Source organism: Astyanax mexicanus, chromosome 5 (genome assembly GCF_023375975.1).
Source record: "Astyanax mexicanus isolate ESR-SI-001 chromosome 5, AstMex3_surface, whole genome shotgun sequence".
Classification (NCBI taxonomy): Eukaryota; Metazoa; Chordata; class Actinopteri; order Characiformes; family Acestrorhamphidae; genus Astyanax; species Astyanax mexicanus.
This window is the reverse complement of record NC_064412.1, coordinates 7,565,825-7,581,177: the sequence shown is the minus strand read 5'-3', so window position 1 is coordinate 7,581,177 and position 15,353 is coordinate 7,565,825. Positions and strand designations below refer to the sequence as shown.

Here is a 15,353-nt window from a genome sequence, read left to right as displayed (position 1 = left end):
TTCATCAAAACATCTTTGATGTTACCTTCAGTATTTTCTTTTTTTCTTCACTTAGTTGAGTAGTTTTTGCTTCCACTTCTTATAATATGAATTAGAACATTACCCTAATAGAGCTATTTACTGTACACCTGTAACTCTACCTGTTCACAACTTTACAACTGTAAACTGTTAAACATTATAGTGGCTGTCTACAGTGCGTCAGTATGCTGAATGGCTGTGCTTATACTGTATTTGTGTTCATTTTCTTACTTACTAACCACGTATAAAATTACTGTAGTCATGTAATCACCCAGCTGGACATTTATTCTGCTTATTCTGCATAATTGTTACACATAAAATTAATTAGGCTTTATATATGTACAGTACAATAATGCAAGTTATTAATACCTGCTGTTATAATCTCTCACTTATTGCTGGTTGCTAAAAAAAAAAAAAAAAAAAAAATTGACAGCCCAGTATTGTGAAAGCCTGTTTTACAGTCTGGTTGTACTGATTCCTGTGCTTCTGGATAAAAAAAAAAAGGAAAGTGTCACAGCCTAATCCACGTAGAGTTCATTTTAAGTCTCAGTTCACAGACCACTGGCTTTTATGGCATTTTTTTCTTCTCTTTCCTTTCCTTCTCTTTCCTTTCTTTTTGTCCATCCTCCCTCCTTTCCTCACTTCTTTTCATCTTTCATCACTCTAATCCTCCTTTTTTTTTTTTCTTTTTTTAATTTTTTTTTTTCACCATGCAGGCCGGAGAAGAAGAATGAATCATGGTAGGAAGTGACAGCGAAATAACTTTTCATGTGAAAACACCTCAGCTTTTATGGGTGCACTAAATGATACATAATGCACAGTTATTGACTGTGTGTGTCTGTTCTTAATAATGTTTTTTCTTAAATAATAGGTCTATGCTTCTTCAGTGTTGCAATGTTAACTAACATCATTCGGAACAAATTCTGCTCATTTAAACAGTCGGAACATGTTTTAAAATGTTTTAATGCTCTACTTACAACAAAATGTGATCAGACTTGGGCATAGCATGCACGGGCTCGGGCCAGGTCAGTTTTTTTTTTTATCTTTTTTTTTTTTTCCACCATGTAGGCCGGAGAAGAAGAATGAATCATGGTAGGAAGTGGCAGCGAAATAACTTTTCATGTGAAAACACCTCAGCTTTTATGGGTGCACTAAATGATCCATAATGCACAGACATTTGGGAGGGAAGTGCTCAGACCGGGTGATTAGGACAGGGCCGAAATAAAGAGAAAGAGAGAGAGAAAGAGAGAGAGAGAGAGGGGGAGAGAGATCGGCTGCCTGCTTGTAGTGTCACTATAGCAGAGAGCTACACAAATCTCCTTTATGACGCTAGCTCTTAAATAGCTGTCAGTCTAGTGTCTCGCACTAGGCAACCTCCTCCGGCCTCCCTGTACGCTGTAATTGAACCATCTTCCTTCCCCCCCAGAGCCTTCAACTGCTGCTGCTGCTGCTGCAGACAGATTTTGTTGATACCATTAAATGCATCTGTGCATAAATCTGCCTGCCACTATGGGCGAAGAAAGCAGGCTAGCTTCGGAAACGCTCTCGTCCATAGGGCTGCGAGCATTAAAATTAATTTCGCATTAGAGATTTCATGTCTACTCATATTTCTGCATTTTTCATGGCCTATTTGCAGAGCAGGCACTCGGCTGCTGGCAGGTTGTTTATGCTAATGAACAACGCCGCGTCTTAAGGTACTTGAAGGAAGCCTTGTTATCTGCGGACTTCAGAGCTCAACATGTGACCTTACAGGAGAGTGCTTGTGATGACCTGCGATGAGAATCACATGTCAATTAATACTTGTGTGAAGTGATGTCCATCGCAGTTATAATGGCCATTTAATCAGGTACACTTACCCTATAGATACAGCCTGTACATTTACAGTTACTACTGTCATGTGCCCAACTATTTCTGTACAGTTCATCAACCTCCTCTACCTCATACATCAGTGGAAAAAGAAAAAAGAGAGAGTATATATATATATATATATATATATATATATATATATATATATATATATATATATATAAAAACACACCATGGAGAAGATATTATTGGTTCAGTAAAGATGTACAGTATGTCTCAATAGATGTATTGGTGTTATATATGTAGTCTTGTCACGATATTATGACCACTTTCTTGTTTCTACACTCATTGTCCGTTTTTTTTCAGTTTGACTGAGAATATGTCCTGTAAGCAGTATTCTGTGTTAAGTGTCTTGAGGGTAGCATCCTTTGTGTAGTGTCTTGACGACAGCGTTCTGTGTGTAGTGTCCTGTAGGCATCATCATCTGATCATATGTCCTGTGGGCAGCATCATCTAAGTAGACACAATGTTTAAAAACTCCAGCAGCACTGCTTTCCAATGAAAATGAAATACAACTTAAATACAACTTTTTTCTTTAACTTTCATTGGAAGTCAATGTAAAAATAGTTTATGCCAGGTACTGTTGGAGAATTTCTATTGGTCTATTCACTAAAAACAGTGTAATGGTGATTATGTGTTTAAGTGATGTAGTAAAGTAAAAATCAACAAAAATGAAGATCCTTGTTTTTAATTGGAGAGTGATGATATAATTTTTTTCTTTTCTTATAAAATCCAGTAATTCAGTATTAGTTATTTACAGAATCTGACTGAACATTACAGGACAGGAATTGGTTAATACCCTTTTCAGATGTTTATATGTACAGACATCGGATGTAGCTTTTCTTGGTAGTTTTTTTGAGACTTTTTCAATTATATCCGATATTCGGTATTGACTATGTTACATTTTCTTAGAGAACACACCATAAATGCTTACATAAAAACGAAGGAGTGATAAGGGTAGTATTGACTGAGAAATATATCGATACATTGTGATTCTTGTGAATTTTGGCAAAATTGTCCATCCCTAGCAGTAACAGATAGTCAGTAGATGCACCTGCATGGTAGGTGGTTGTAATAATGGGTGGGGCTACAAGGTAAAGCTTAGATTCTCTGCCCGAACCCAACCCGACCCTAGGCCCAACCCGAACTCCTCCACTTGTCTACATTTGATTTGCAGCACTGTGTGTGTCTGTTCTTAATAATAATTGTTTTTAAATAATAGGTCTATGCTTCTTTAGTGTTGTAATGTTAATTAACATAATTGCCTATGCGGTAGGCATATGTTAAACACTGCCGACTTATAATACTGTATGTGCAGGCCTTTAATTCTGAAATGTTTGATTAGCTGGGAGCTCTACTCTTTGTGTAGAACTAGGAAAGCCTTTGCACCTCAAAACCCCCCAAAACAAAGGCCTTTCTGTTAAACTGAACTTTGAAATTTTACAGGCAGAAGAAAAGCTGCAGCCATATGAGATCTAACACACATCACACACATCATTGTGGATTTCATGACCGTGCCAAATCTGGCCAATCTCCGACAACTTTGTCATGGGAAAGGTCGACCCCCGGGGGTCTCGCAGCAGAAATCCTGTTTAATCAACTTCCACCCCCTGTGTTAAAGAGTGAGCGCTGCTGAGAGGTTGAGAGGACCTTGAGGTGAAGGGGTCACGTCCGCTGAGCTCAGCTGATGTGGTAGCGATTGCAGCCGCAGGCCGATACGCCGTCCTTCCTCACTCAGGGAGTCACCCGCTTCACTTCCCTTTCATTTCCTCAGGCGTTTTTCTCTTTCGGCCTTATATCAGACCATTATGCGGATCCCTGTGTTGAAGGTGAAGTAGATTTATTGACCCTGCCTCAGCTTTCAAGATGTAAGACGGTCAAACTGTGAACATATAAAGAACTTCAAGCAAACAACATGCCAGCGTCAGTCTGAGAACACAAAGAAAGTGAGATTCATGTCATTACATATCATCGCTGTCCAATTATAAAAAGCACATATCTATAGTTTATCTAGTTTTGTCCATTTTTTGTTTACTACACAATTTGAACAGACAAACAGTTTCTTAAACTGTGCCGAAATTTCTTGATTACTGGACCATTAGAAATACTTTAAAATTAAGTTTAGAAGGTTTTTGAAGCTAAATAATCCAGCCTGGGATTATATTGTTTATCACAAGTGCATATTAACAAATTACTAATGAAAACCACAATATCCAAAAAAAACTTTTTACTTGGATGGTCCATTTGATGGCTTCTTTGATGCTCAATTGACACTCAACTAACATTCAACTACATGTCTATTAAATGCAAATGAACTAAAAGGTGAAAGTAAATGATTCCCTATTGAATATAACCCTACATTCAACTCTAATCCAAACGCTTATCTTAATATGTTAGGATTGGGTTTAGGGTTAGATTTTAAGCTTAGGTTAGGGTTGATTAAGGGTTAATGTTAGGGTTAGGTGTACGGTTAGGTTATACTTTAAATCATTTACGTTCAACATAGGGTTAAGTTAAATTTAATGGACATTAAATTTAGTGTTAGTTGAATGTCATCCAAGGACCATCCAAGTAAAGTGTTACCAAAAAATATATATATACAATTTGAACAAAGTACGTTACAAACTAACCAATGCATTAAAATTTTATTACCTGAACTTATTCTACACCTCAACCTAGACTTACTTAAGTGTAACCCAATCTTAAGTGTAACTGAAGCTTATCTTAAGAATTATTTATTTTGTAATTGAATCCCAATTTTTTCTCCAATTTGAAAAAGTTATTTACCTGACCCATTTGTTGTGGAATTATCTAGTAACAAAAAATGTTAAACAAACCAGAATATGTTTTATATTTTAGGTTCTTCAAATTAGATCCTCTTACTTAGATGGCAGCTTTGCAAACCTTGGCTGGATTTTCTCAGTCAGGTTTATAAGGTAGAGTCACCTGGAATTCAGGCTTTCAGTTAACAGCTGTGCTGAATTTCTTGTCTCTTAATGTTTAGTTTGAGAGCATCAGTTGTAAAGTAGTGAAGAGGTAGAGTTACAGGTATACAGGTTCAAATCCTTTTAGCCTTGTAAATTGAGGAGAAAATAGGAGAAAATTGAGATTTTTTTTTTTTTTTTTACGCCATTCAAAGGTGGACTTGTTTGTGTGCTTTGGGTCATTGTCCTGCTGCAGAACCCAAGTACTCCTGAGCTTGAGGTCATGGACTGATGGCCGGATGTTCTCCTTTAGGATTGTCTGGTGAACAGCAGAATTTCTTTTTCCATCTATTGAAGGAAGTTCTATTTGATTTCTTGATTCACAATAATCAGGTCTGACTGTAGTTAGTAGTGAAATTGAGCTCAGCTTTCCAAAAAGTGTGTAATCACAGTTAATTTATGTAATCTAGATTGGTTTGGATACGCTTTAAAAAGTGCTTTTTATATTTACGCAGAATATTTTTGTCTAATATTAAAACATTTGTTTGAAAGTAAGTTTGGTATCAAATTACTTCAAAATGATAGAGTAATATCACTCTTTACTCATGTTATTAATAGTATGGAATGTGTTCTTTAAGGCTGTCTTGGTGGCATTGGATAACAATTTGATTTGCTGGTTTTACAGGACTCCGGAATCTGTTTTTTGCAAAAGCAAGTTTGGTATCCAATGACTCCAAAATGATACAGTAGTATTCTTTGTTACTCATGTAGTTAAGACTATGGAATGTGTTCTTTAAGGCTGTCTTAGTGACTGTCTCAGTGGCATTGGATAATTGGACTTAAAAATATATATATATATATATAATAAAGAATGACAAAAAATGCTAAAACATAAGATATATTTAAGCGGTAAATACTTTTTCATGACACTGTATCAGAGCACACTAATAACTTGGTCAGTTCCAAGCAGTTTGAAAAAAAGTACAGTGTGACAAAAATCTATGAACTAAATCTTAAGACTCGATTAATAATGATTGATATAGGCTATTTCTGCTTCTAACTAAGTTTTTATTGCATTCATTAAGCAACTGTATCACATTCCAGTTTCTTTATTATTATTGTGATTATTATTATTGTTTAATTTCTTGTTTTCACTTGTGGCTTTATGGCGTCTGAATTGTTTGGAAGCAGCAGAGTAATGGAAATCTAATAAATACGGCAGACACAGGTAGAGTTGCTTACAGCAGCCGGTAGATGCGGTAGTTATATGGGATATATATGAGCGAGAGCTGGATATGAGTTACAGCACTGCAGCGGGGGAAAGAGGAGTGTGTGCAAACAAGCCGAGGGAAATGTGTTTTACCTCTGGAACAATATTTGCACTGTGGAAGAACACAGAGGGAAATCAAACATGAGTTCTGCTCACTCTGGGCAGTTTGGGAACAGGCGTTCAGTTGGTTCCGTGTCCGTGAACATAGTACAGTTGTGAAGCACTTTTTTTGGGATTCAGATTGCCCCACCCCCCCACCAAAAAATAAAAAATAAAATAAATAAAAATCTAAGAAAATTAGAAAGTGATATTCCTCAAGTCTTTTAACTCTAATAATTATTATTTCTTATTTCATTCCTCTTGTGTGTTCCCTATGTTGTCAGACAGGTTCTATTTAAGTGATTTCTTGATTCTACAGGCCTTACAGTAATAAGGTCTGGTTGTGGTGAGCAGTGATGCGAATAACGGAGTTGAGATAAACGGCATTACTAACGCCGTTACGTTTTTCAGTAACGAGTAATTTAACTAATTACTCTGACTGTCACTATAACACCATTACGTGTTACTGCACAGTACTTTAAACGCTTAATTCACTTTTTTTTTTAACTTTGCGCATACAGACAAAGGCGCAAGTGTGTGTGTGTGAGTCACAAGGGATTGGAGGACGAGATTGCCTAAGCAATGATTGGCTAAGGTAGAGTAAGATTACGTCTTCAGCCAATCAGAGAAAATAGGTGGGTGGGTGTTTAGAGCGCATAGCGAGAGATGGCGAGTGAGGAGGACTCCAGTGGCAAAACAGCCTTTTCCAGATGGAAATACCGACACTATTTCAAAATCACTGAGGTCAAAGGTAAAAATGTGCATGTCGAGTTCACATTATGTCCCTGAACAAAAAAACCTCTATGCAGGTACTTGTCTTTGCTGTCGTGCGCTCTATTCATCTGGCTTATGAAACACGCTCTGAGAAGGTGGGGCCGGTGGTGGGGGCGGTGTGGCTTACGGAGGCGAGTAACACAAAAGTAATGCAATAGTTACTTTTACTGGTAACTAGTTACTTTTATAATGGAGTAACTCAATTAGAAACTCAGTTACTTTTTTTTGGAGAAGTAGCTAGTAACTATAAATAATAACTTTTTTTTTAAAGTAACATGCCCAACACTGGTGCTAAGTAATGAAGTTGACGTTATTCATTGGTTTGGATACTTTTTCCTTAACAAATGAAATAATCATTTAAAAAGTGCTTTTATATTTACTTACAGTAGGTTATGTTTGTCTGATATAAAAATAAATAAAAAAAAAAACGTGAAAAATATAAGTATGACAAAAATGCAAAAAAATTAAGAAATCTGTAAGGGGCAAATACGTTTTACATCACTGTATCAGAGCATACCAATAACAGCTTCAGAATTCACATTCACAAATCACATTTAGAACAATTGCTTGCAAAAAGGTACAGAGTGACAAAAATCTATAAACTAAATCTTAAGTGTACATTAATTAATAAGGAGTAATATAGGCTATTTCTTCTGCTAACTTTTAAACTTTTTATTGCATTAATTAAGCAGATGTATCACATTCCAGTTTCTTTATGAACGCAGTTCAGTTCACTCTGCGCAGTTTGGGAACAGGCGTTCAGTTGGTTCCGTGTCCGTGAGCGTAGTACAGTCGTAAAGCACTTTTTTTCGGCGAATGTAATTCAGATTGTTCCCCCCCCCCCCAAAAAAAAAAAAAAAAAATCAAAGAAAATTAGAAAGTAAAATTCCTCAAGTCATTTGACTCCAATAATAATTATGATTTCTTTTTTTTATTCCTCTTGTGTATTCCCTTGAGTCACCAAAAAATCTGCTTAGGACACCCAAGCCAGTAAGTAATAACTTCTTAGGGAATCCGCGGCAATGCATTAATAAGAAACGACGTTCCGGCCTTCCTTTGCTGCTTAAGTATAAACACAATAAAGGAGCATTTGCATTTATATAGTTTCTTCACCGGTGGCGTTACCTGACGGTGTGGCGAGCTGGCCAACAGCTGAGCGTCACTCTGATTATGACCTCCGGGAAATTAAGATAAGGAAGTAATCCCATGAAAGGCAATGACTTCTCCATTTCTAGCACACAGTCAGGTGCTGATGCATTAACAAGTTTCTGTTTCCAGAGGGGGAAAAGAAAATGCAATCTTACATGATCCGTTTTGGAATGCGATACGGATGAGTTTGAAAGTCATCCTGGATGCTGACAGTGGAGGCTGTTCGTGATGCTGGCGATGCGTGTGACGGGCTCAGTTGTTGAAAAAAAAACGTAGAAGAATCCTTCCAGAGTACAGAGCTTTATTCAGACGGCATTGTCCGAATTTGTCACGCTATTAGAATTGGTTTGCATTCATGAATTAAAAGGATATTCGTGTTAATGGAGTACTGCTGTCCTGTGATGAAGGAATAGCTTACAATCCTGAAATTATATCAAAGAAAATCTAAGTAAATGCATGCTTTCACATACAGTGGAGATTTGAACCTAGAAAACCCTTTTCTAGAATTTTAAATATGTCTACGTTAATTTAATCTAAAACTTCATCATATCCTAAAAGTAGCTAGTGATTAGGTAGTAAGAAAGTAGATGAAACAAAAAGTCATAGACAGTAATTTATTTATTGAGGGAAATATTCCACATTTCTTTTGGTGTCATGACTGAACAGGACTCAAACACACGCTGATACAAATAAGATGGTTTATTAATGAAAGAAGTGGTACAGGGGATGGCCAAAACATCCAGAGTCAACATCAGTAAACAGCAGCAACAGAGAGTAAACATACCATAAACAAAATTCAGTCCAGAGGTCATACACAAGCAGAAGATATCAAAGAATAAACAAAAAGCATAGTAAAAAAAAAAAACAACAAAAAAAAAAAAACTAATCCAGATCATACATGGGCAGGAGATATCAGAGCATAAGCAAAAAGCGTAGTCAAAAGAACGAAAACAAGATCATACAAGATCATAGGGTAACATCAACATGGCATGAACGTGTTGTACATGGAAAAAAAACAACAATACTCAGTGAGGTGTGTGTGTGGAGTGAGGGTGTATGTATATGGATGCGAACAGGTGTAATCAATATTCCGGTGATTGATATGTTCAGTGCATTCTTGTTTATAGCTCTTTTGTGTTTGAGTTAGTTGCAACCCAAAACCTTCTTGTGATAAGTGATGGGATAGATTTCATTATATTTCAGTGTTAAGCACTTAATTAGTGTGCACAGACTCTTAATTGAACCATTCGTTGTGTGATCTGATTAGCTTGATTGGCTTGTGAACAACTTAGTTGTGCTATGCCATGCATTACTGAGTGGAATAGACTTGAAATTGTCTTTAACAGATTATTTTTAGAAATTATTTAACAGATTATTCTGATTTGTGGAGAGTATTGATATATGTGGTTGTTTGTGGTGATGGTAACTGCTTGAGCTACTCTGGCCTTTTGTGCACTGGTTCTGGGTTAAATATGAATGAAAAATTGAGATGATGAATGGGACATAGGTAAAGTGAAGTGCCAATCAACATTAAATGCCCTTGGTGGTGCTTTGAGTTTTTGGGTACAGTAGCATTGGTCCACACCAGTCAAAAGGGAGCTCAGCTGTGCCACACTACATTATGCTGGGGGGGGGGCTGGGCGGGACGTGTGCAGGTGTGATGGATCACAGTATAAACCAATAGGTTTTGGAATGGTACATCTTTATACTTCTCTACATCCAGTCACAATCAGATTCACTCTATCTGGATGGAGAGATTTATCTGGATAGGGGTTTTATTGAACGATGAGAGGGTGGAATGAAAACAAGCTGAAATGAAATTGGAGTAATGAGTAGAAGAGGAAACATTGTCTTTGTATAGTTTTTTGTATTTTATATTTTCATGTGTATATTCTTCTTGCAGCCTTTTCTATTTTATTTACAGTATTGTGCAAATGTTTTAGGCACCTGTGGGAATTTTAAGTAAGGAAAAAGCTTCTTTTCCGTGCAGTAAGTGTTTATTATCTCAGTAAAACTTTACAGGACAGAGAAAAAACCTTGTAAACTTTAAATAGAAGTCAACGTAAAAAGAGTTTCAGGTCATGTTAAAGAGTTTCTATTGGTCTGTTCATTGTCTGTTCAAATTGTGTAGTAAACTAAAAATCAACAAATATGGAGATAAGTGTTTTTTCATAGGACAGCGATGATATATGGTTTACATTACGTATCTGGGATAGGGACCACGCCCACATAGCTCCTAAGTGTGAAAATACACTAAATTCTGCAATTTGATTCCCCATATTTATGCCTCTAATAATAATATTAAGCAAACCTTATCTACAGTAAATGGACCTGAACTTAAAAGAGATGCATGCACAATGGAGGGTATTCCGCACACTGGACTCCCCCTGAGAGTTAATGGAGTGTTTGATGTTTACAGTGGTGTTTTTTTTTCACAGTTTATTCCGTATACTGTGGAATAATCCAGCCTGAGGACGGGTTTAGCAGAAAAACGAAGGAGAAACTCGGCAGCACCTCCAGATCAGACTGGCAGATTGAGGCGAAAATGGTTCAGTGACTCTAATGTTAAAGCAATGTCCTGCTCTCCTCTCCCACCCGGGAGCCCACTTTGGTGACAGGAGACAAACAGGACTCTGACACTTCCCTTCAATTAGCCTAATTAGCATAGCACTATTGTGTGGCTGGACAGTAGCATGACAGGTCTCCGGGAGAGAGCCTGTGACGCTGACCTTTCTTAGACACCACCAGCTGTCAGCAATTACCTGCTGACCAGGCGCCCCCGGGTACGGCCCTCTGTTCCGTCCTTGAGTGCCACTCTTGCTCCACATCCAGTCCCCGCTCGCCCGAACAGAGCCGCTATTTATCTCCCTCCATCCTCTACACCACGAAAAGTGTTTTTTTAAGAGCAGCAGCTCTAACGCTCCCCCTCGTTCTTTCCCCCCAAGACTCTGGGCCATTAAGCTTTATAGGCTTGAGGCTTTGCTTTAGTTAAAACGTGTGACTAAATGTAAATATGTGCTTTGCTCCGGGAGCCCGGGGCTTGCTGAGGAGCGCGCCACAGACTCAAGGAAAGAACACAGAAAAGAAGAAATTCCTTCCCAAACTAACAAAGCTGCATTTAAACACAAAAGACTTCCCGTCAAAAACAGACACAGAATTAAAAAAGAGAAAGAAATAAGAAAGAACATTAACAACAGTGTGCCAGTTGTGTTTTATGTCTTGTCAAACAGTTGGCCTATTCATATTGCACTCACAGATACAGGGGTTGAACGATGAAACTGCACAATAATTGATTGTGGTGACGGACAGTTCTGGTGGAAACAGGAGGGTTGAGGTGAACATTGAATTCTGCATGATTTGATCAGCCGTGGTTTTATGTTTTTTAAATACAATCCAGGTTAGCACCCGAACATCCCTTTCAGACAGCTTCCTCTTACAGCGTCCACAGTTAATCCTGTTGGATGTGGTTGGTCCTTCTTGGTGGTATGCTGACGTTACCCTGGATACCGTGGCTCTTGATGCATCACAAAGACTTGCGGTCTTGGTCACAGATGCTCCAGCAAGACGTGCACCAACAATTTGTCCTCTTTTGAACTCTGGTATGTCCCCCATAATGTTGTGTGCATTGCAATATTTTGAGCAGAACTGTGCTCTTACCCTGCTAATTGAACCTTCATACTCTTATTGCTCTTACTGGTGCAATGTGCAATTAATGAAGATTGGCCACCAGGCTGCTCCAATTTAGCTATGAAACCTCCCACACTAAAATGACAGGTGTTTCAGTTTCATTATCCAACCCCTGTACTGTCAAATACAATATGACTATGTGATGTAATAAAAAACGGGTTTTTAAAAAACCCTATATTAATATACATATTTGTGTAAGCTCCAAAATGACATGTAATATTTAGTTATTTTTTTAACGTTAAAAGTCAGATAGTAATTTTCTTTCTTCCCCTATAAAATAGCATTTTGTATGCAATTGTGGGTGGAGCCTCCTTATTACAATTCTGTCAGAACTCATCAGGTATGATTGTTTTTTGTTGTAGGAACTTCGGTAATGAAAGTGATGGCATCGGACGCGGACGACCCGACCTACGGCAGCAGTGCCAGGATAGTGTACAGCGTTCTGGATGGAGAGAAGTTCTTCTCAGTTGACAGACAGACAGGTAAGACAGACACCTGCTCCAGATACCCATAAGCACTCACTGCCTTCACTGCCACAGACGCTCAGCCTGCCACAATAACACTCCCCTACTGAAAGTGGTTTATCAGCTCGCTCCTTTGAGCCTTGTGCTTAATGAAGCCCTTTTTTCATGATTCATTTTCTTCTGTCATCTCGCTTTCTGACTGGCCATTTCATAATGCCCAGCATTAGACATTAATTGAAAGGCTTAGCATTAGCATTAGCGGAGCTTTTCTTTAACGTGCCTTGAGAAAATAAGCAGTAAGACTATAATCTGTCACAAAGAGCAGGTGATAACTGGACTTGAAGGCGGTGGTATTAAAGTACAGTGTGTTCACAGTCTACAACACAGTCTAGCTTCATTACTGGATGGAGGTGGATGATATCAAATTTGAAGCCTCTATCAACATTTTGTTTATTACATTAATTTCACCTTTCAAACTTTAATATTGTGTCGATAGTCTCTCTCTCTCTCTCTCTCTCCCTCTCTCTCTCTCTCTGTCTGTCTCTCTCTCTCTCTCTCTCTCTCTCTCTCTCTCTCTCTCTCTCTCTCTGGGCATTATAAAATGACAGCACCAGTATATAAATAAATAAAGTATAAATAAAAAAATATAATAATAATAAATAAAATGTTTGAATGGCTATTTATAAAATAGGTGATTAAAGAAAAAGCATAAAATAGTCAGAATATATATATATATATATATATATATATATATATATATATATATATATATATAATGAACATTGTTGTTTTATTCTATAAACTACGGACAACATTTCTCCCAAATTCCAAATAAAAATATTGTCATTTAGAGCATTTATTTGCAGAAAATAAAAAATGGCTGAAATAACTAAAAGATGCAGAGCTTTCAGACCTCAAATAATGCAAAGAAAAAACAAGTTCATATTCATAAAGTTTCATGAAGTTCAGAAATTAATATTTGGTGCAATAACCCTGTTTTTTATCACAGTTTTCATGCATCTTGGCATCATGTTCTCCTCCACCAGTCTTACACACTGCTTTTGCATAATTTTATGCCACTCCTTGTGCACAAATGCAAGTAGTTCAGCTTGGTTTGATGGCTTGTGATCATCCATCTTCTTCTTGATTATATTTAAGTGAATTTCAATTTGGTAAAATCAAAGACACTCGTCATTTTTAGGTGGTCTCTTATTTATTTTTATTATATGCTTGTATATAAATGATAAAAATGATAAAAAAAAAAAAAAAACCTTGTCATCTTTATTAAAATAAAATAATAATCCAACTGTGGCAATTTCTGTGGCAGTTTTGCACGTTAATTACATCATATTAGAGTAGGCCTGCCTTGCGCATTAATATCTGTACTTAGCACATTGCACACCGTGTAATTAATACATATCCAGCATTAACAGACACAGTGGTTTATATACTTGCTGCTTCATCCTGCTGTGCACCTCTTGGCAGACTGCAGTTCAGTTCTCTGCCTTGGCAAATGCACCACTGTACACCATTAAGAGACCTTTATTTAGACTCATAACACTGCATTCTGCTCGCTGTGTTACATGATTCAGATCCAAGATGCTATGGATTGCAGTAATAAACTAATGATAACCTTATAACACCATACATGTAATGTTAATAAAAATAAAGAGTTTTTTGTCAACCTCAAGAAGCGATTCAATTAATTTTTTGGTACAAAATACCTAAAAATCAACTTAAAACTTACTTAGTAAATATGACAGAGCTAATGTTAATTGATGCTGAGGCATTGCGGATGCATCCACTTTGTGCCGCATCTTAACCACATGGTGCTTAACTTTAATTAATTAATTGATGATTGTTCAGTACTTATATCCTTTTTCTCTTAATTATCATCACTGTTCCTGTAGAGTAGCTTTATATATATATATATATACACACACACACTTGATCTATATGCTTAAAAACACCAGAAAACTGTATGCATGGTGTTGAAATCACAGTAATTTTTTTTTACACATTTTTCTTTAATTTGTCACTGAAACCTGGGACCATATAAAACTATTGTTCATAATAAGAGCATTAAACTAATAATAACCTTATAACATCATCAATGTAATGTTTATATGGATAAAGAGAAGTTTGTGACAACCTCAAGAAGCGACTAGATTTAATTTTTTGGTACAAAATACGTAAAAATCAACTTAAAACTTACTTACTTAGTAAACATAAAGGGGCTAAAGTAAATTGATTAATACAGAGGCATTGCAGATGCATCCACTTTGTGCCACATCTTAACCACATGATGCTTAACTTTAATTCATTAATTGATCATTATTCAGAACTTATTTCCTTCTCTCTTAATTATCATCACAAGTCTTGTAGAGTTGCTTATGTACTTATACACTTGATCTATATGCTTACAAAAACACCAGTAAACTGTATGCCTGGGCTGCACGTTACTTTGTTGGAATCACATTAAATGTTCACATATTTTGCTTAAATTTGATGTGCCCATTAAAACCTGGGCACATATTATGATGTATAATCATGATAACAGAAGTAACCCTCAAATCTGCAAGTGATAAAAGTTAAGGGAAGTTAACCTAGAAATTTCTCAGAAACTGTACTAAGAGCTACCACAAGCAGTGACTGATAAACTCATGGCGACTCTTTACGAAAACTAAAACTATCAGACAATCAATAAAACCAAACTATTCTTACAGCACATTAAACTATTCATACAAGGCAAATTAAAAGTGCTTGTAGGTTTATAATTTCACGATAAAGATGTTAAATTTGCTACCAGTTTTGTTCTGGCTTTTTTTTTTTAGCAAACCAGCCCACATTTCCACCAGTTTTAGTGGAACCATCAAAATGTCACATCATCATCATCAACAGATAGTGTTGCACATCAGTGGTGAACAGAAACGATCATAGTTTGCGCTAAAGAACCGAGTATTCTTTGGTTCTTGCTGCGAACAAACATTCTTGGTTCCAGAACCTACTTATGTTGGTGGAAACGTAGCAAATGGTTCAAAATTAGGTTCACGTTCCAGAACGGTGACAGTGAGGTCAAGTATCATGGCAAGCTAGCCTGTT

The 15,353-nt window shown here is 36.9% G+C and overlaps 1 protein-coding gene across 1 annotated transcript in view; it reads left to right on the top strand.

Moving 5' to 3' along the window:
• LOC103036892 (cadherin-22) overlaps nt 1–15,353 on the top strand; it is a 330,834-nt gene that overhangs the window by 202,330 nt on the left and 113,151 nt on the right. Inside the window, exon 5 of the mRNA XM_022675617.2 lies at nt 12,150–12,269. Within this exon, the coding sequence (XP_022531338.2) occupies nt 12,150–12,269 (120 nt within the window). The remainder of the gene's footprint in view (nt 1–12,149; nt 12,270–15,353) is intronic.